This window comes from Physella acuta, unplaced genomic scaffold, assembly GCF_028476545.2.
Source record: "Physella acuta isolate Inbredline_101_S28 unplaced genomic scaffold, ASM2847654v3 ptg000230l, whole genome shotgun sequence".
Lineage (NCBI taxonomy): Eukaryota > Metazoa > Mollusca > Gastropoda > Physidae > Physella > Physella acuta.
In genome coordinates this window covers 340402-363043 of record NW_026731749.1, presented here as the reverse complement: position 1 = coordinate 363043, position 22642 = coordinate 340402, and the positions used below count along the sequence as shown (strand labels likewise).

General features: G+C 35.5%; 2 protein-coding genes across 11 annotated transcripts in view; one reads left to right on the top strand and one right to left on the bottom strand.

Moving 5' to 3' along the window:
* LOC131938056 (microtubule-associated serine/threonine-protein kinase 3) overlaps positions 1 to 4937 on the bottom strand; it is a 49968-nt gene extending 45031 nt beyond the window's left edge. For all 9 annotated transcript variants that reach the window (XM_059295921.1, XM_059295928.1, XM_059295924.1 and 6 more), the window contains exons 1-2: positions 3502 to 4937; positions 2201 to 2321 (exon numbers count right to left, since the gene is read on the bottom strand). In XM_059295921.1, the coding sequence (XP_059151904.1) occupies positions 2201 to 2321; positions 3502 to 4739 (1359 nt within the window). In that variant the 5' untranslated portion in view covers positions 4740 to 4937. The remainder of the gene's footprint in view (positions 1 to 2200; positions 2322 to 3501) is intronic.
* Positions 4938 to 15729: 10792 nt separating this feature from the next.
* Positions 15730 to 22451, top strand: LOC131938039 (armadillo repeat-containing protein 7). 2 transcript variants are annotated; one of them, XM_059295881.1, is made up of 7 exons: positions 15730 to 15817; positions 20925 to 21023; positions 21283 to 21351; positions 21554 to 21620; positions 21879 to 21949; positions 22130 to 22221; positions 22318 to 22451. In XM_059295881.1, the coding sequence occupies exons 1-7, from the start codon at positions 15769 to 15771 to the stop codon at positions 22390 to 22392; spliced, it is 522 nt and encodes a 173-aa protein (XP_059151864.1). In that variant the 5' UTR covers positions 15730 to 15768; the 3' UTR covers positions 22393 to 22451. The 2 variants fall into 2 exon arrangements, with proteins under 2 accessions (XP_059151864.1, XP_059151863.1); XM_059295880.1 differs by lacking the exon at positions 15730 to 15817 and adding an exon at positions 16047 to 16207.
* The last annotated feature ends 191 nt before the right edge of the window (positions 22452 to 22642 follow it).

The following is a 22642-nucleotide window of genomic DNA, read 5'->3' as shown; positions in this document are numbered from 1 at the left end:
TTAACCTCGTTATCTGACGTCATTTATTGACGACCTTGTACAAATCATTCAACAACTTTATATTTCCAAGTTTCTAAGATATACACTTCAAACACAGATAAAGGAACTATATCAATTGCTACAGATCGTATAGAACTTTAACACGTAGCCTGAAAACTTGGTGCAGTTCCAGATAATCTGTATAGCATTAAAGTGTCTTGTCAGAATTAATATTTCTATTTCACCTTAACGGGTTGACTAGAAATCGATATTTGCATGAATAAAAACTGCTAAACTTGTCAACTTGTATTTTTGAGTAAAACGTTTGCGTCAGAATGATTTATGCTTATAGTCATAATAACAAAAAAGTAAGGCTAAATATATAAAGAACCATAAGCGTTTTAATACATTTGTGTAAGGAGCTAGCTACTTAAAACACTACTTCAACGATAATTGCTTGACTTCCTTTTAAATAACACCTGCGCTTACAAAACAAAAGAAGCCTACTGAAAAACACGGACATAAACTAGATGTTTTTAGATGTTGCCACCCAAATGAGGCACATTTTAAAGTAGGCTTAAGTGGCCAAGGGAAGAAAACCATACAAATATAAAACAACAGGAAATTCTACTGACAATACAAACTAGATTTAAACTTCCAACATAAGAAAAACATTTGTAAAATTATATTTAAATAATTTACAGAAGTTCCTATCAGATTAAGTCACACAGAGGTGTTAATTTAGCACGCTCAAGTTTTATGTAAATCAATTTATATCCTTCCATTTTAAAATGGTGATTTTATTCTGAATTTTTATACATTTAATATGGCTGCTTAATCAAATAGGATAGCTTGTCAGCTGGCTTGCATTGTAATGAGCTCACAATACCATCATACATAAACATGTTAGAATTATGTTACATCTTTGGTTATTTTTTCTTTTTAAACTTTTTGAAAGTGCTCATCTTGAAGTGAACAACAAGTTAGTCTAATTTAGAATGTACCAAAATATACACGAATAGAGCTTTCGCAGTCAAGTACCCAATTAAGAGGGGATAAAATGTACTTTAATGCTGGGAAAGGCAGCTTGCTGAACATGAAACACTTTTTTTATAAATGGCCATTCAACAAATTTACTTCAGAAACAGAAAAGCTTATAATTTATCCAACCATTAGAGCTGAGCCAAGCAGAACAATGTGTGACAAACACTAGCACACAGGTTGCCCTCCAGACATAACATCCCTGATTATGATGTATTTGAAAACTCAAAATGACAATTTGAAGACATTTTGTTAAAGGTGCAGGGACTGACCCATTAACCCAATTGCCAGCCTGAATAGGAAAGACAGTACAATAGAACAAGGTTTATTTCACTTGTGCTGCAGTAAGGACAATTATTTCACTCCATAGTAATAGTTTGACTAAGTGTAAAATAACATGACCCCCCTCACTCATACTACACCCTTATATTAAGTTATATTCTAAAAACAGGTATTCAGAATTCATACTTAACATGCCACCACACTGGTTATGGTATATTATTAATCAATAAAGTGATTCACCTTATTCACAGCTGTAAATTATGGTTCATTAAGCTTGTGCAGAAATAACCAGAACATACCACTGTGGCAGCATGTTTATACATAATTACAAGCAGTGTTCAGATAATAAATCAATTGCAAAATCTCTTTCCTGAATGCAGCCTTAAGGTGGCACCAGCTACACTATTGATCTATTTTATTCCACAGAATTAGAGCACACATAAATCACATATACTTATAGACTTACAAGTAGACGTCTTGTTATGTGATACTTATAATGATAAAGAAAAATCAAGCAATAATGATAAAACAAAAGCTTTATAGTCACACTCTCATTAAAAGGGTCAGAGGTTAAGGCTTATATAATTAGCTATGTGGGAGGGAAGGGGGTTGATGAAATTTTACTAGGAATTTACTTTGTGCCTCTTCAGAATAAAAATACTAAAATGATAAACTGTAATTAGCATAATGATCATTTGAGTGGGGAGTTGGAAATTTTGTTACTAAAACTATAAGGGGTCAGACTTTTTGTGAAGGTGCAAAAAGATAGGGTGAAAGGTAAAAATTAGCTAAAACAGCATGAAAGACTCCCAATTCCAGTTTGGGACATAAAGATAACCGTTACACACAATAACTATATAAAAATGGTGATGAAGAAAGCAAAACAAAATTTACATACCAAAGAATCTGTATCGCTCTCATCTTCTTCTCTAGCCACCATGATGGCTTTCATTAAAGCTCTTCTTCCTTCCATGTCATATACTCCATATACTTCCATTAGCTCATGCTCTGATGTACTTCTATAATAGATAATAAAACAAATATCTCTAAATTAAAAATTGCTTCAAAAGCTAGGCTGCTAGACTAATTGATTATTTTTTAAATTAATATACATTCTATTTATTTAAGAAACCAGTTGCAGCTAAAAGAAATTTTTGTGGAAAGTCATAATGAAGTTTTACACACTAGATCTCTTGAATCCCTACAATCTTGAATCTATCACTTATTGATTTTTTTCTAAAATATACATTTAAAATGTACGATAAAATTAAAAAAAAAAACTTTAAAAACTTAATTCTAACATAAGCTTTATATATATTTAATTACAAGAATCGTTTGACATTTTTTCTGTAACTTAGTAAAGCTAAAAAATGTGTACTTAACTAATACAATTTATAGTTCTTTAAAAAAAATACTAATTAACCCAGCTCTGGTACCTTACAAAAAATAATGTGTTTGGTTCCATGGGGTCAGTTTGACCCCATGGTGAAAAAATGGCTTTTTGACAGCACTCTTTTATAATTAATTGTTTACCTTGACATAATAAGATATGATTATGTGTTAGTACGTCAAAATAAATATTGAACAGTTCCATGAGCAAATTCATGTTATTTTAACCCGCTGTATACAAAATGTAAGTTCTGGCATAGATTGTGCAATAGCTTGGTATGTTCTTTGCACACCAAATGATTGCATTCATTTCAGGCTAGTTTGCTTTTCTTGTCACATGAGCTGGGACAAATGTAACACTCTCTTGCACAATCCTGGATGAGAATGTGTGGTGCTTGCTGTTGGTGTTAGTATATTAAGGGAAAAAGATCTCACATTGAAGGTTCTATGGGGTCTATAAGACCTGAAGCGAAAATAAAGCTAAATAATGAATAACCAGTGTGTAACGTACTTAGGAAGGCCTTACGAAAAAATACATGGCAGGTGAGGTCACTAATCGTGGTAGTTATCAAAATAAATTGGTCCAAAAAATGGCTGGTGTCATATTGACCCCGTGGTACCAGAGCAGGGTTAACTGGCCACAGAGGCTTTTAATATAGCGTGCTTCAATTTCAACTGTGTTTAAATAAGGAATTCCCAGGCTAAAAAAAAACACTGTACTCCAACACAGTGTGCTCGGGTCTGACCAATCTGTAAATATGCTTCATAAATAAAGATAAAATGCGAAATTCAAAAAAGTTGAAGCCTTACCTAAATGTGGACATGGACATATTGGATGGAAAATTCTTCAAGTATTGTCCGAGCTTCAGACGCTTCAGGTAGTCAACAAAAGCAATGTGCTCCAGATTTTCTGAAGATGATCTGCCTAAGCTAAGTGTTCGCTCAAATTTTGGGGAAGACAGGGATCCACGTCTGTGAGGGTAAAGTGCTCGATCTACTGATGTGACTATCCGCAGCTGCTTATTGACTGGAGTGAGATGTGTGTGCTCACGTAAATCAGAAGAGCATGCATCATCACTGAGTTCCAGACTTTCTCTTATCTTGCCATCACTAGAAGCATCATCACTGAACTCATGATACCTGTCTGCACCCAAGCTGGACAAGGTACTCCCTGGAGAAAAATCAGAAGAGGATGCTGATAGTGCGTCTTCTGAATCTTCAAAAGCATTTTCTCTAGAAAGATTTCTCCTGGAGAGGTATGAAATGCTGCAAAACGTTTGCCTCCTTGGACGGGATGTTGGTGTTGATGACAGTGAGTTTTCCCCTGAAGATAACCGTACTCTGCCAGTAGAGCAACGAATTTCTGGAGAGTTACCACATTCCGGGGATGACATTGACTCTGAAAGATTAAGCTTGAGACTTGGAAATGATACACTTTCTTTAGGCATTTCTGAAACTTTTCGAAGGTTTACTTGTTCTTGGTTGGGAGGAGTTATGTCTAATTTAACCACTTTGCTATCTTCCTCTGGGTTGGACTCAACTGAAATTGTGAACTTTACAGTGGCTTTCTTCACTGCATTGTCATCTAAAAGAGTTGGCTGTGAGCTTTCAACATCTTGTTTTGTAGCTTCATTTCCAACCTTAAGAACATTTTCATTTGGCTTCTCAGTCATAACCAAACAACTTTGTTTTGCACTGTCTGTCTTATCAAAGCCAGTATTTCCAACTGTATTATCACTTGGTGGATTTTGTTCAGTTTGTTCTTTTAACTTTTCAGCTGACAGTTTAGTTCCTAATTTACTCTTGTTTTCATTTCCATCTCCTTCAACCAATGTTGTTTTAGCTTCTACTTTATTCTCTGTACCAAGACATGCTACCTTCATTTGTAAATCACTCTGTTCAACCACATTTTCAGACACCACATCCTGTGTTTCATTTTGTTCAGCTCCTTTATCCTCATCTTTCCCCACTAGATTTGCCTTTTTTGGAGTTTTTCTAGTGGTGACAAACTGTAACCTTGAGCAAAAAGATTTCTTTGAGCTTGCCATGTTCCATCTACAAGAGCTGTACAGAGCTGAGCATCATCATGGGTAAGATATCCATAAGGAGGACATAATAAAACTTTACCAGAGTCTCTAACCATACTGTTTAACTATTCAAGTCTTCTGTTTATAATAGTCTTTTTCAAAGTTCTTAAACACATTCTTATTATTGACTGAATCCTATTCACTGCAATATGGTTCAAGCCAAACCTATAATAAAATATAAAAATAATGCCAATTAAAAATAAAGCTTAATTATTTTTGGAAAGCAAAACAATGTAATAAGATCAAAATTTAATTAATCCCCCTGAGTTGTTAATTCTAATGTTTTAGTGCAATAAGTAATACCAGTTGGGTGGACAAAGTGGGGATAACAAGGCAGTATAACAGTAGATTGTTAACTAAAAAGTGCATGGTGGAAACACACAGATCTAGCAATGGACAAAATGGGGGAGAGAAAAGCTGATTATTTAACTTGTTTCAGCCTGTCAGGTCTAAGAGTACTGCTCAAGCAGGCTCTGACATATAAGAGTTAGAGAATATTTCTACAGGAGCTCCAAATTTAATTGTTCATGCTTCAAGTAGCTAGATATATGTTAATATTAACTCATTATAAATAAAGCGGGAGTGATCTCCCCTAAATTTTCTCATATATTCTTATTTAATAGTAATGGGGATGGCACTTTTAGTGCAATCATGAAATTGAAATGTATATTGAAATCAAATAGAATTGGGTAGGAAAAAGAATTGCACACCAAAATGAACGTAAACAATGCATGCATAATTCATAATTGAGAGAAATAATAGTACTTTATTTACGAAACATTGTTTCATTTTTTTTTAAATTAATAAGAACATCTAATTCTAATTTAGCCACATTTTATTGCACAGGTCATTAAGTCTTTAGCTACATGAAAAGTTTGAAATAAATCAGTCCAGGATAAGTGATATTATTTTAGATATCGGAAACATAATAAGATCTTATACCTATGATATGTATAGAATTTTGTTAACCCACGTGAAAAGGTACATCCATTATCATTATTTTAGAAACCGGAAGAACCACTTCTGGTTACTGGAGGTCACTAAAAAATTAAAAATAATCTAAGTATAAGATATTACAAATATATATATATATGAAATTTCTTTTACCTAACTGAAACAGTTCTCAAGGAAATAATGTAAAGTATCACATCTGGTTACAAGAAGTCATTCAAAAGCTGAGAGAATACTGTACATACAATTTAATACATATATTTTGAATTTCGTTTACCTAACTTAAGCGATGCTCTAGTAATTGGCTTTTGAGAAACCGGAAGTAAACTGGAAATAGCTCAAAAGTTTATACAGATCTATAAATTTAATATAATACTTCCATATGAAATTTCGTCAACATAACTGAAAATGCACTCAAGTTATCATGTTTACAGGCACACACACAGACAAAATTGCAAAACAAAGTTTTTCCGTTCCATAAGGTTGTAAAACATCTGTTTGTCACAACATCTGTTAACATTATGTGCATGATTACGATGCATCTTTTTTATTCCGTATATGATATAGTAGGGAGGTGTAAAATATCAAAAACTGTCAAAATATCTGCTAATTATTCAGCAAGATTACATTACAATACTTCCTCTATACTCAGTATACGAGAAATAGAAACATAATTAAGTTCTTCACTTTCTAGTCCAAAAATATTATAATTATGTTTTTATTAACCATACATTGTAGTTTTTATTGCATGAATTATTTAAATAAAATAAGTATTGCTAAAACTTTATTTATTTATAATTATATGTTAAAGATAACCTACTTACTGTGAGAGAATTTTAAGACTTAAGCATGATACTAATAACCTAAGGGCTAAAGAATAAAGATGCAATTCTTTAAAAAGATATGCATAATTAATACTATGTCATATGCCTAATCATCAGCCTATTAAATATTGTCTAACAAGAATAGTTATTAGTCTTTTTTCTTAATTTTAAAATTAACACAACTTTTAAATTTTAGGCCTTAGTCTAATCAAATACCTGCTATATTTGTTTCGTCATTGAGATAAAATTCTTTCACACACAGACAGATAGTACAAACATTTTTTTTTATATTATTGTGTAGAATATTGTGAAGAAACACGTAAAATATTTTACACAACCCCATCAACCAAATGGCTCACACTGTGAAACATGACTAAATTGTTAAAATTTTAAAGTTTTATTTGATCATATATTCTTAGAAGGATACTGTATGAACTTTGCAAAATACTACCAATGTTTTGGTATAGATTTAAAGTGCATTTATAATAATATTAAATGTTCAATTGATATCCAGTAAATTTTAAATAAACATCAACAATGAATGTGGAGTATTCCTGTGAAACGATGCAGAAACTGAAACCATCACTAACTGTTTTATACCATTCAGAACAAATAACCTAATAATATGTTAAGTGCAGCCCTGTATAACCAATTGTTTGACTCACCGTCTGCACCTTCCATTTTGGCCACTACACGCAATTAGTTGTGTACATGATTATAAGTCACAACAAAATTTGCCTACGACTAATTTTGACAGGAACAACGTGGGCAGATTTACTTGGGCATATATTGGGCATTAACTCAGCTCGCGAAGCTACTGAGAATTAGAATACTGTTAACTCTGGAAATGTCCATTTTTTAAATTGCTTACTGGCCTTGAATTGATAGTAGATAACTTTTAAACACTTAATGTTACAGCTGTTAGATTTTTCTATATCTCTTGGATAGCATTGAGAGAAATTTAACAAAGTACCCTATAATACCATTTGTCTACAGTCATTCTTAGATCTTGTTTGACATTCTGTCACAAAGTGTTATGGATGATAATAACTTGACGAGGAGCGTTAATCTGTTCCAATTTTATTTTACTTTAAGACGGGCACAGCAAGATAACATTCTCAGATTACTTCTTCCAACAGATGAAACAATGTTTCATGCGCACCATTAAGACAAGACTTCACTAAATTATGGATGTTCTTGGGACAAGATGACAACTACACCCTCAAGTAACAAGATAAAGACTGTAATTAGTTGGTGTCATTTTTCAAACTGTTACCAGAAAACATCCCTTTTTTCCTCCCTACATCCTATTCAATTTTTATTTCTCTACACAAAATCCATCCACCACACAAATACTCTTATACCCTTACTATAAGCTACATTCATTTCACAACACTAAGGCCAAAATAAAATTGTCAGTAGAAAAATCATTGTTTTTTACTAGGCCTATATTTTCACTTGATCAAACTGTAATCTCTAGACATGGAGATGAATTTACTAAATCTTGACTCTAGTCTAGACTAAAATATAATTCTAAACTCACTGTCATTTTAACATTATAAGTTGATTAGATCATTAGAGTTTTTCTTGAGGATTCTCATGTCGGAGATTAATATATATAGGCTAGAGGTGGGTCATTTGTACTGGCATGCTATTCATAGCATCGACCGTTAGGAAATTGCGGAAACACGCTGAAATCGATTTAGATTGTGTTATCTGTATACTGGCAAAAAATGATAGAATCTATCATACAAGACAAACTGTAAATCAGTTTTTGTGTTTTGTCAATTATTGATGTAATGTCTTTATAGCTGTGTCATGCTGCAGAGGATGCATGTATCTACTTTATTTTTTCTAGGGTGCCGACAAGTACAACTGGCTTCATTATTAAACACACTTTGTTTATTATTTTTTTGCCCGTTAAAACACAGAAGCAAGTTTTTATGTGTCATCAAAGTCGGTGAATCTCTGTGAACCGTACCACCTTAAGCCTAAGACAGAGGCGTAGTGACCCTTCCCGACGCCCGGGGACAAACTTTCAATTTGGCGCCCCCCTTAGGAGCAAATTTTTTATTTGCACCTTCACCCCTCAACTTTTTGATTTGCACACCCCCCCCCCCCCCCCCCTTCATGAAACTGAAAAAATGCAGCTAAAATGACATTCTAATTTGTTTTTACAACCCATTTTGGCGTCCCCTAAGTCGGCGCCCGGGGACCTATGTCCTATGACCTATATAGATCTAGATTTAGAATCTATATTTCTAGATCTAGATCTAGATGAGGAAGAAAAGAAAATTGAAAGCCATGAGTAAAATACAAAAAATAGCAAAATTTTTTTTTTTATTGAGTTGAAATATTTAGATCTCTAGGCCTAATATTATTATTTTAGGTAATCTATCGTTTTGGGTACGTAAAATCGCCCGCGGCTATTAATGTACGAAAACGTTACCTCATTGTCAAGGCTGTAATAGAAGTATATTGTGAAATTTTTGTGTCAAATATTATAGATAAATGAATAATAAACCTAAATCAATAGCTAAATATATCAATATAGGCCAGAAATTAACTTTAAACTGCAGTGTCTGCAAGCAAGATTTCCTATATAAACAGCAGCCATTTGTAAAATAGAGTGACTTCCGCCTGAATCTTGCGCTTTAAGTCTATAAAAATAAAACTTTAACAAGATGGCTGCTATAGTAAATGAGCATGGTTGCATCTGTTGGAAACATCGCTAGTCTTCATTTATTACTGAAAAGTTTTGATTCAATTGTTTAAAAACAGGTACATAAATGAAACAAGGAAACATTTTTGTATTTTTAAAACATAAATCCTCCTCAAAATGTGAAATAATTATTAAAATGTAAGGAGTCACCTGTTTTTCACATTAATTACTAGTCGCGGGCGATTTTACGTACCCAAAACGATAGATTACCTTATTTTAATTACTTAACAGTTAACATTCAGCCCTTACAAACGGCAGGTTTTACTTAATACTTAATAATAGTCTAGAGTCTTAGATCTAGATAGATTCTAGATCTAGATCTCTAGAGATCTAGATCTAGATTCTAGTCTAGACTCCACTAAAAATCATTGAATCAAAACTTTAAAAATAAAACTTGCTTGAATAACCGCACTGCGCCGTGCCGTCTGCTGTTACGTCGTAGATTAGCAATCCTTATGGAGCATGTAATTTTATTAATTGTCCATTGTTTAAAAGTTTTGAATCCAAATACACACACTAGCGATTCCCAAGGATGTCTTTACGAATGTTGTGCGATATCCCAGAAAATAGCTTGCCAACTGTGAGTTGCTTTGACGATCTGCCGCCATGTCGGTACAACAACACACTGCTGCTGACATTGTTAGCCTAACTTACCTCACTTCCTACTCAGTGAAAACAAAAAAAAATTAAATTAAAAATGTGTAGGCCTATCTTCAGTCAAACAAATAGCTTTGATGCAACGTTTTAAAAAGCCTGGATATTTTTTTTAGAAAACACCACTAGGCTTTTATTATAAATGAATTTTATATTAGATCTAGCTCTCTAGATTAGAATGTAGATGCATATTTGCAGGTGAAGTTGTCGGACGTTAAAAGCACTGATGAGTGGTAGAATCTATGCCATTCTGTAGTACATTTACTGGCCTTCATCGTATTTTGAAATTATTTAGCTAATGAAATATTCATTATCAAATAGATTTACACATAACTACAATCGCTGATATTGTTATTTTTTCAGTGTGAGTGTATAAAACAAGAAATTACACTAGGCCTGTTATACATTTTGAAAAAAATGAATGTCGTTTCAACTTTTGTATTTGCCCTCGGTAATGGTAACTTAAACAACACGTTTGGTGTGTCATTGAGTTTTCGTCGCTTTCTCTCGCTCACTCATTCTACCCCCCCCCCCCCCCCTCTCTCTTAATTCTGTTAACGTTTTCTATTAGACGGTTGGTTGTATACTCAGCTGTTTTTGAATGCACGTTAAGTGTACGCTTAGATAAAGGAGTGCAGCCCGGATTATCATGGCCTGCAATTATGTTTTTACAACATTAGTGGTCTAACGTAACGATTTATAACAATTTGTATTAGCCTATAAATATAATATCAAGCCTGTATTATTTAATGTTGGTGCAGTTATTAACATTTCACTTTGTTGTTAAACCGCAATGATTCTTAAAATATGTAGGTTATAATTATCATAATGATGGGAATCTAATACTATAAATTTATTAATTTGACAATGAATTTGGGAGTAGTGTTATATAACTCTTATATAGGCCTCAGTGGCGTAGGCAGGGGGGGGGGGGGGGGGTTGGGGGGGGGGGTCATAATCCCCACATAGACCCCTCGGTATATATATATATATATATATATATATATATATATATATATATATATATATATATATATATATATATATAAAGTATGAGGGGGTGCAAATCGAAAGTTTGAGGGGGGGGGGGGTGCAAATCGAAAGTTTGTCCACGGGTAAAAATTGGAACCCCCCCCCCCCCCCACTTGAGACGATCCTGGCTACGCCACTGATAGGCCTATATGCCCACCAATCAGAGGCGTAGCGATGGGGGGAAGGGGGGGGGGACTTATGTCCCCGGGCGCCGACCTTAGGGGGCGCCAAAATGGGTTGTAAAAAAAATTAAAATGTCAATTTAGCTGCATTTTTGCGGGAGGGGGTGCAAATTGAAAATTTGCTCTCGAGGGGGCCGTCAAATTGAAAGTTTGTACCCGGACGCCGGGAAGGGTCGCTACGCCTCTGCCACCAATATAGGCAGTTTCTTTCAATCATCTCCGAACGAAATAGAATTTATGTAGAAATTATATAGTTTTACCAAAGTCGGCACCATCCCCCGGAAAATTTATTTCACCCCTCCTGGGAAGTTTCAAGTGCCGTCCCTGGAGAAAAGAGTCTGAAAGAAACACTGAATACATGCCTAATATTTATAATTTAAGCAGCATATCATTGTTAAAACGATATGAAAATTTTGGAACTTGCAAAAAATATCTGGAATCTATTCCCAATTAGTGAGACCGTCTTGAAAAAAAAAACGTGCGTTACTTCATTCTTAAACTAATAAGTAGGCTATTAGGCAAAAAGTCTAGTCTAGATGCCTTACACTTGATTGTGACGAACGCAATCAAGAATGTCTGCCTACTCTCAGATGTGATGATCGCCGATGCTTGTTGCAGAGGCGTAGCGACCCCTCCCGGCGCCCGGGGACAAACTTTCAATTTGCACCACCCCCTCGAACTTTTCATTTTGCACCCCCCCCCCCCTCAAACTTTCGATTTGCAGCCCCCTCGAACTTTTCATTTGCACCCCCCCCCCCCCTCAAACTTTCAATTTGGCGCCCCCCTAAGGTCGGCGCCCGGGGACATATGTCCCCCCCCCCCCTCGCTACGCCTCTGGCTTGGTGCCCAAAAAATTTCCCCTAATCCCAGTGGCGTCACTAGGTCGAGTCAGACCCTTCTCCTCCAATGATTGAGATGTACTAAAACAAAAGAGAAAATGGTGTCACACCCATACCAACAGTGTCAACCTTTGCCTAGTGATGTATATATAATATTAATGAAGTATTAAACTAACTGTGAAAAGCATTATAATTTATCATCGACAATTGACATCAAGTTGGTGCCTTTGTGGCATGGCGCCCTTGTAGCATGGCGCCCTTGTGGCATGGCGCCCTTGTGGCATGACCCCAGAGAACACAGAACACGCCCTACAAGACTGCAGCACATATGAACAAACACGGTCTAGACTCTGGCCCCACTCAGAAAAAAGTTGTATGGGTAGTCCGCAAATCTGGAGACGACCGTCGTGCAGCTAGTCCACCGCATTTGATTCCTCCGATATAAATAATATTAAAAGCGACGAGGATCATTATCTTTTTTCCGTACGTGCCTAAGATACATTAGGCAGATGAAGTAGAGTTTATCTGTTTCACTGACATTGCCATCCAGAGGAAGAGTGTGTTGAACGCTATGCCTGACCGTATTAGTTTCCCTACGTGAATCAGGTACCCATTAGAGCTGGGTGGACAGAGACGTCCTACACACTCAAGCCTGAGATCCGAATTCGAGAAGTTCGGGTTAGATTAGCGATCTCTACCGTCCGACTATGCCATTGCCTCTCATTATAATTAGCTATATTTTTTTTTATTTTGGTGTCACTAGGCGTTCCCCATCCCCTCCCCTACGCAGTGGCGTAGCGAGGTCGGGTGTCACCCGGTGCGGCACTTAATGGCGTCACCCCCCAGAGGCGTAGCGACCCTTCCCGGGGACAAACTTTCAATTTTTGATTTACACCCCCCCCCCCCCGCTCAAACTTACGATTTGCACCCCCCCCCCCCACTCAAATTTTTCTCTATATATTTTGCTAGTTTTTGCTTTGGTGTCACCCCCTAAATGGTGTCACCCGGTACGGTCCGCACCCCCGTCCCCCCCTCGCTACGCCTCTGCCCCTACGTTGTGTCGAGGAATACTGCTGGTCATTCTTTACACAACATCAAGCGGCCGTTACACCTTTTTTTTTCTAGTTCTAGACATGTAAAGTATACATGTCGCAAGTGTAAACTCGGTGTTTCACATATTTTCAAGCGGTTTTCCGTGTCGACCTAGAGGCTTCTTCTAGATTAGACAACAGAACTCCCGCCCCTAGAATACTCAATCCCTCCAAATATTTGAGACTTTTTCTTATTAACAAACTCCATCTTTGTTAGGGTCATAAAACGCTTGCAATCAGCCCTTCCTTTATGAAACGATGTGATTACTTGTGATTACGAGATTCGATGCTGCCAATCTAGAGGTTAATTAGCACTTTCCGATGCTATATCCGTCTTTAGCTTCACGGTGGACGGGATGTCTGGGTGACGTCATTGAAGCGGGGGAGGGGGTGTGACATCAGGATGGGGAAGAATACAAAACAATCACATTACTCACATGTATAAGTGCATCTCGTGCTCTGCAATCAGTCGAAATAGACCTATATGTCGCTACAAGACGACTCTCCATACCGCTAAAACCATCTTAGCTATAATATAGTCTATATGTAAAGTTGCATCAATGTTTTTTTGTTAGGAAGAGATGCATAAAGAAAGTGTATGATGAAGTGAACAGTGACGAATTTCTTTCAGATGCAGTGTCACCCAGCCCTGGTCAAAATAAAAAAAATTAAAAGGAGCTTCCCCAAACCGTAGTTTCCCATGGAGAATAATTAGTTTATGCAGTGTTTAGTTTCTTTTATCCCAAATCTACGCAGAATTTGGCGATATTGATTTGGAACTAGCATCACCGGAAATGCACGCAAACATATTTACTGGACATCGGCCCTAATTTTATTACAGAAGAACGGTCCTTCCGACGTGCAGAACGCTCCTACTCCAGATTGAAAATCATCAAGACGTAGATCTCTCTTCCCCCTCCACCCCCCCCCACTACTAATGTAGCCTATCTGCCTGCAGCGTCGTTCTCACTATCCATCAACATGTAGGTCCTGGTTGTTTGTTTTTTAGGCGAAGAATCATAAACATCAATTACTTGTTAATGGAGACAAAGGGATGATAACATGGGCTGCTAGCAATCTTCCATTGATCGTGCATTTATCTGGCTACCCCCTGGATTGTTTTTTTCCCCATATTGTTGTTTCAGTTTCGGCGCAGTTAGTATATATAGGTCTATATATTTAGCCAGAACAATTTTAGTGCGTTGTTATAATTATAATAAAAAGTTAGGCCCATGTGTCGTGTATCAATTTAAAGAGTGTTATGACTAGTCTAAGATACGTCTACGTGAATCAACACGCGCATTTAAAAGTAGGAGTTAATGAATGGTCTGTGGGGCAGATAAAGTAGAGTTCATCTGTTTCTGTGACCCTGGCATATGAAGGGATATTATTGTGGTCAGCATTAGGCTCAGACACCTTTACTTTCCCTATCGTTAGTCAGGATCTCCCGGACTCATGGACGTTTTTAACACATTCAAGCCCGGGATCCGAACTAGAGACTTTCGCGTTAGCCATCGAGCGCTACCACCCGACCACGCCATCCCACAACACGCGGATTCAATGATGTCAAAATGATTTACAATGCTCACAACATAGCTCAACATCTTTCGTATACGATTATAATAGTGTATAATAACTGCTATTATTTGTTTAGGTGTTAACATATTTAGACGTACACTTATTTTCGGCCTTACGGTGGCATGCTAGGTACTAGGTTTGAACTGGGCCTACTCAAAATAAATCCTTTAGAATTTCTAGTGCCCCTCGTCTAAGCGTGTTTTTCTAGCTTAAGATGTCAGCCAGTTTCAGTGAGGCCAGGGCCACATAGAGAAAAACCGGGCCCGGTACACATTATTATGAGTTATTTGGGTCCCTGTGGCATAGTATGGATCTTTGGCATTTTTTAACCAGCGATTTGAGCGCTCCACTGATGCCGCAGTGGCCTAAATTGTCAACAAAAAAAAAACCACTGACCGAATAGGGACTACAATGTTGAAATTAAAACAAAAGTAACCTCTGCGTTTCTGTGAGCTTCGTGGTATTTTTTCTTTTTCTAAAACTAATCGTGTTCTTAGATCTCAGAGCTGAGCTCTCTTATTTGATAAGTTGTTGAGCAGGAATAAGCAGGGTTTCATTTAGAATTTTTTCTCCGGGAAAAGGAAACATAACATTTTCTGAGGGTGGCGGGGGCGGACACTGCTTAAAGCATACCTTACCCATATAAATTATATAGATTCCCGAAAGAAACACAGAACAAGAGCGATAATTAGGTAGTGCGGGAGTTGGTGACAGCATCCTAGAAGGAAATTACTTTTTGCAAACGACATATTGTATTAAGAGAAGATTTAAGAGAAATAAACCTCAACACCAAGCGTGCCACCTCATTGTGCTTTATGTGTCTAGTTCAGCAGCCCGTATATTTTTTTCATTAATTTTAATTTGAGATCGAATTATTTTTTTCCAAATTAAAAAAAATGCCAGAAGTCCATACTTTATACTTTATGGTGTGCACCTGGGTTGGTCGCCTGGGGGGGGGGGGATTATGTCGAAATTATGGAGAGGATGCGTTTGCGTCACCTTTACATTATGCCAAATCCAGATCTCTATGGGGCGATAACTAGACATTAGCATGCAGCTAAATTATATCCCTCTAGATTCTAGATCTAGATTCTATCCCGAACAATAACAGTTCAACATGGTGCAGACATGTGTTTCCCGATGGGAAAAAACAGCTCTAGTCCTTGGTAAACAAACATGCCTTCTTTGTTTAACGTCTATTTTTAACTAGGTCTAGTTTTAGTAGTTTTTATTGCCTCGCAATTGATTATATAATTCTTAATTAATTTTTCGACAGAATTGTAAAGGCTATGGTACATAAAATGTTATGATAATATACTCTAGTAGCCTATATATAGATCTAGTTGCATATCGAAATTTAATTTTTTTTCAAGGGTCGGTAACTCTAAACTCTAAACAAACGCATTTGAAGAAAACAGAAAGCGAAAGTAGTAAGTAAGTGTCAGAGATGTTTAGCTCGCACGATTACATCAATAGAAAAACAGGTCCTTATGGAACAGGGAGACTAAGCTATTTACAGTCGCTTGTAACAGAATTTCAAGATACAAATGATAGCGGTAATAATTTTTAATCGCCTCCCTACTTTTATTTGGGTAAAATCTTAGTTTAGCGTCGTAAATTCGGCCAAAACTAGTAATGTAGGAGAGAGTGAATTAATGAATATGTCGTTAAATATGAGTATATTTTCGTATATTTTGATAAAATATTATAAATAATTAAATAATAAATCACTATTAATGGTTAAATCAATTTAAATATCCTGAAATTAATTTTTATCAACCCTGTTCGAGATAGTAAATTTGCTATTAAAAACAGCAGCCATCTTAAGAAAAAGTAATTTAGAGTAGCTTCCCTTTCATTTCTATTCGTATGAAAATGTACTTAAATATGATTGTCTTGTTGTATAGTCCGTATTACAAAGCATTTTTTTTTTTTTAATTCTGCTCTTTAAAAACTGAATTTCCTAACAAACAACTTTATTAATTCTAGAAGCATTGTGAGATGCAACCTGTATCCATGTATTAAATCACGTTTTTTTTAAACTAATGTTTATTAGATCTTACTATTACTATACAGTTTGAGTTTTTTCTTATTGTTTGAATGTTCACTATTTTCATTTCAGGTTTTTCTTTTCAATCGTAACTTATGACATTTTTTTTACTTCTCTTTACCTTAATTAAACCCCAACCACCGTCATATTTTTGTTGTCAATGTCACAACAAGTCATAATGTAAAAAAAGTACGCTTCACTCTGCCTTATCTAAGATCTCTAACCATAATTTTGACAGCATTAAATGTTTGTCATCATTTATATATACAGAGAGACAAAATGTATTATCCACCAGCTTCCCTCGTAAAACATCATCTAAAACAATGAACCAGTCCACCCCTTAAAGTGTGTGTTGTCATTTTGGTCGATCGCAAGTCTTCACCTGCCAGACACATTTAGGTTATCCTTTGTTGTCAAAATGTCAATATCAAGTACCCAAGTGAGTAATATGGGGTTGTCCATAAATGATGTCACATATGATTTGCTACGGGAGTGAGTGAAAATTTGTGACGTCAACTCTGGCGGCTCCGCAATTTATGACGTGTCGGTCTCATGAAAGTAGGTGAACGGGGAAAAATACCTAGGTGGTTGATGGAGAACCTCTATAATGCTTTGTTCGATCAAAATAACGACAAATAAGCATTAGTATACGTATACCTTGCTCAAAACGAACCATCACAAATGTTGCAAGCCTGCTAGTTTAAGACATTTGGCAAAACGGCCTCAACACATTATCCCCGTCAAAAAGGCTTGCCACCAAATGCCTGCCGACGAATAAGCCGCGTCTAATGCGGGGCGTTAGGAATATGGCCATTAGCATGGGCCGCGTTAGAGCACCAGTAGGCTATCGCGCTTTGTAAGATGTCGTAAATACTTTAATTCAATTTCGCGAAACTGCGCGAAAATTTAGTAACGTTCCATTGTTTAAGGAAATTTATTTTCTTGGGCTCAAATTGAAATATCATGTTGACTGTCTGGCTCTTAATTTCAGAATATCACTTTTAATGTATCATGATTCAGAACTATAATTTACTTTAATATAAGTGTCATCTTATCGTTTATTGTGCTTTTTATAAAGCGCAGAGCAGCTACAAAATCGGACGGCCATCCTGGTTTCACCAAGCTTCTTTTGGAGCTTAATATGTGTAGTCTAGTTCTATACGGTGAGAGCTTAATACATTTTTAAAGGGCCGAAAGTCTCAAGACAGCAAGCTTGCAGAAATAACCACGTATGTTTAAATGGACGAGTGATAGATATGTTAGGGGCTGTTTAATTGAACACCAACATATGTAATCAAATTAAATCTCGCATAAGTGTCAAAAAGGAAGTGCTTGTTTTTTTCTATAAAATTAGCCTAACGGTCGGCGGTACCGGTACATGACGTCACGTGCGAGCGTTAACTCGGTGACGATGTGCTAAGTGGGGGAATGAAAAAGGAGGGGTTCAAGAAATGCGACTCGGCAAGCTTTTTACATTTTTTGACCCTTCTTAATAGTTCTATCGTCCCCACTGAGAAAATGGATCACCAATGAATGACGCTTCATACTTCTACAGCTGGTCTTTCTCCCACAACCATCCCCTGTTTTCACGAAAAAAAAAACCTGACCCGTCTCCAAAATCACATCGCTGAGTTCTACTCAACCTCTCCCCACCACAAATCACAATTTCTATATGAAACAATATGTTCATATGGTTGCTCTTTAATAATGCACGCTGTCATTACTATCTTAAGAGCGACGTCATTTATGAGCGATCTAATATTGATTTGCTTACTGCAAATAAAGTGTTCAAAAGTTCGACCTCCCAACAATTGTTGTGGTCTTGGATGCACACTATTAAGTCTGAAAAGGTCTATTAGTCATTTATGTCAACTATATTTAAAAAAAAAAAAGAAAAATTACTATACAGAGGGTCATTCATAAATGACGTCACGCTTTTTTAACCTCCCCCATCCCCTCCGTCACACGTCGTCACAAAAAGCCAGACCCCCCCCCCCTAAAATGACGTCACACCTCAGCCTACAAATCCCCCCCCCCTCAAAATTGCAGTTGAATTGTTTTTAAACAGCTATATTTTTCCAAAATCTTGTCTGAACTCTGTCAAAATAGAGTATTTTAATCAATTGTTATTACAATGTATTAAAACAGTTTTCTAAAACGCAAAATAACGTATAAAATTCGTTTTCTAACATTGCTTTTTTAAAATGCAAAAGTGTGACGTCGCACCATCTGAACCCCTCCCCCTCTCCCCTCATCACACAACGTCACAAAATTACGGACCCCCCCTACGAATGTGACGTCATTTATGGACGACCACCAGGCATATATTAAAACAATACAAAACAATCATATTAAACCACAAAATCGACACAAAAGACATACGAATAGACAATTTATTGTTTTCAAAACATGGCCGCAGCTTGTATTTCCTCATTGTTGTCTCAAACGGGGTAGTTTAAAGTTTATTCCAGGATATTTATGACTGGTTTGGTAATGGATTGTGATTTGTTATTCAATTATCTGTTATATTATGTAAAATATGACATAAATATGGCCAAATGAAAGAAATATTCATTAGTTACCTTCATCGCACATTACTAGCTACGTTGGAATTTACGACGCTAAACTAAGATTTTACCTTTATTTGATTTGGTTTAAAAAATCAAAAAATCATCAAAAAATGGCATCTCGGTACCGTTACCGTCAGTTTTTATTATAGTGTTATAGTTTGAACTGTGTCGCTACTACTTACTATACATTCTCTATGACTCTATGAGTATGAAACTATCTAGGTCTAGAAGTCTAGTAGATTCTAGATCTAGATCTAGATATCTAGACTATCAGTATCTGGCATCTGCTATCACATAACTCATGATAACTGATAACTCACCCTCACACTGTTCTCAAATGTTAAAAATCTGGTTACCCATGAGGCAAATGAAGTAGAGTTCACCTGTTTCTGTAACCATGGCAAATTTAAATTTATTCAAATTCAAATTTATTCAAATTTATTCAAACAACGGTTACAATTGTAGGCACAAAGGCCTTTTTTCATATGAAAAAATAGTGTGGTCAGCGCAATGCCCAACCGCCTTTACTTTCTCTAATGTGAGTTAGGTACCTTTTAAAGTTGAATGGACTCAGGGACATCCTACAGTCCTACAGACTCAAGCCCATGATCCAAACTCAAAACTTTTGAGTTAGCAGTTGAGCAGTATAGTTTTAAAAAAAAATGTAATAATCTAGTGCTTGAAGACTTTTGCAAAAAAAAAATGGCATTGAAAAGCTCAAGAACTTTATTACACAGCTGAGCTTCCTGAGTAGTGTTTAGCAGGACAAAAAGATTACATGTTTTTATGGAGGGATTAAATCTTGAAGATAGAGTAGAGTTATTTATGTGATTTGATTTCTTTGGTGCTGGGGCATCAGGGTCAAATGTGACATAAAATGCAACCCCTGCTTGGCTGAGATCTAACAAAAGTAATACTTGTTACCAATACAGAGATTATTTTTAGTGGGGAGCTAAAGCAGATTTTATTGCCTGTAAGGGAATGAAAAAATGTAATGAAATTATGTTATTATTTAGATAAAATCACAATGTTAGTTAATCTAGTTTTGTCCTTAAATGATACAAATATTTTTACTTGGTAAATCCAGAAAATGTGGTACAGATCAGGCAACTAGACTTAGATCTAATTTTAATAACAAGTTGAAAAAATGGCACTGTTGATATCCTTGCAGCTCCCCCTGCCCTGAAAATCTGGCTATGCCCTCTGGGCAGTTAAATAATATTACCATACTGCATGCAAATCCTTATTCAAACCCTAAGCTAAGTCTTATTATAGGACTAGCCCTATAAATCTAAGCAGATGTTTGCAATATTACTTACAACCTAACACCTATATTTGAATTTGAAAGAGTTGATTAATGTCAGGCACTGGTAGCATAAAAATGCCAACAAGGCATAAGAAATTACTGCAATATGAGTAAGCAGAACTTTTTACTAAAGCCATTTATCTAACCCTACTTCCCAGCCTGGTTTAACCTGCTAGGAGTGTATACTCCCAGTGCTATAGCTTCAGGGGTCATCATTGTACACAAGCTGCCACACCACAGCTAGGCTCTATCTACTAAAGCCAATATGATGTTTAAATATTTTGTATTTGTCAAAACAACTACCTTAAAGAATTCAAATAACCAGTCATGTACTTTTATATTTTCAGAGGCAAAAGAGCAAGTGCTTGCAAATTTAGCCAACTTTGCTTATGATCCTATCAATTATGAATACTTTAAAAAATTAAACATTGTAGATCTCTTTCTTGGTAAGTTAAACAGCTCATTTTACTAGCTTTTGCTTACATCATGGTCAGTGGTATAGGCGAGGGTAGGAGGGGTTATAATCCCTGAGAAAAATTTTAAGAAGCTGGGCTCTGTACAACATATTATATGTTGTTGCTGGTTCATTGTTTTATTTTTTCTTGTGTTCTTGTGTTAAATTACATGCTTTATTGTTAAGGCATATGTTTATACAGTAACATTTAATACTTTATTATATAAATTATATAATACAATTTTTTTTAGATTGCCTTGAAGACAGCAATGACCGCATAGTTGAATTTGGAATAGGTGGTATTTGCAACTGTTGTTTAGGTATGTACCACTGTGTGTTGCTTTATGTTTGAAATATTTTAGTTTTAAAACTACCTTTTTTGTGTTAAACTTTTTTAGTAAACCATAGCCAATTATAACATTTTCTGTTTTTGTTAGAAATAGTTAAACCAAATGTTTGGTTTAAATACAATTAGCAAATCAAGCCTTTCTGAAAAAAATGTTATTTATTTTTACCAAACAGATAAAGAATTCAAGCAGCACATTCTAAACTCTGGCGGAGTTGATCTTATAGTAAAGTGTCTTTCAAGGTTTGACTATTTTTCTCTCTTTTTTTGCCTACATAAAATGTATTTTCTGTTAATAATTTTCATTCCTAGTCCAAACAATTATTTTATTTTTATTTCTCATTATTAGAATTTAAAAAATTATACAGCATTTTATTTTAAATTTCAAGATATCTCCTGGTTGTATTTTGTTAATAAAAATTGTTTTGTTAAGGAAAATAGAAATTATTGGCATTCGGAAAATAAAATCTTTGGTTATTTTTTATTAACTTGCTTCTACAGGCCATTAGAGAATACAGTCATGTCAGCTATCACAACTCTTATGTTTTTAGTTACACCACAATCCAAAGCAGGTGAGTTTGAAGCACTACAGTATAATAGTTATAAACAAACTGTAGGGTTTACATATTGCCTTTTCATTTTTAATTTACCTGTCTTTCACCATTTATTTATTTATTTGGATTAATTATTATCACTTTGTTATACAAGTTTTTCTTGTTTTTAATTTAACCTGTTATAATTTTCTATCTAAGAAATCACAATTCTACCAATTGTAGAATGTATGCTGCGAATTTCTTCTAGCAGTAATAAGCAGTTGGCTAATCTTGCTCAAATATTTTTACAGGTAAGTTAATACATAATGCACTGCAACATTATAAAGTATGTATCTCTGTAGATTACATAATGTGACATTCAAATGGTCTTTTACTTTGTAATTTAGGATTACTGTACAACAGACCAGATAGATGAAGCCAAGAAATTTCAACAGGAAATGACAGCTAAATTTGTCGATTGATTTTTTCAAGCACCAGATCTTAAAATAATATGTATACACACAGTTAAACTTTACTGCCTGTTACTGGCTCGGGATCAATATTAATTGCAGTTTACAACTCTACTAATGAAGCTACATAGTCAAAGTACAGATCAATACTTGAAATATTAAAAAATCGGCAATTGGTGTTTTTTCACAATTTACAAAGATAAGAGAAGATGAATTTTCTTTGCAACAAAAATGTTTTATTCCTCATCACAACATAACTGGA

Coding starts and splice junctions, on each gene's coding strand:
- LOC131938039 (XM_059295880.1), top strand. CDS start 16,099: ATGTTTAGCTCGCACGATTACATCAATAGAAAAACAGGTCCTTATGGA. Junction 21,024..21,282: donor CATTGTAGATCTCTTTCTTG/GTAAGTTAAACA, acceptor AATTTTTTTTAG/ATTGCCTTGAAGACAGCAAT. Junction 22,222..22,317: donor TTGCTCAAATATTTTTACAG/GTAAGTTAATAC, acceptor TTTGTAATTTAG/GATTACTGTACAACAGACCA.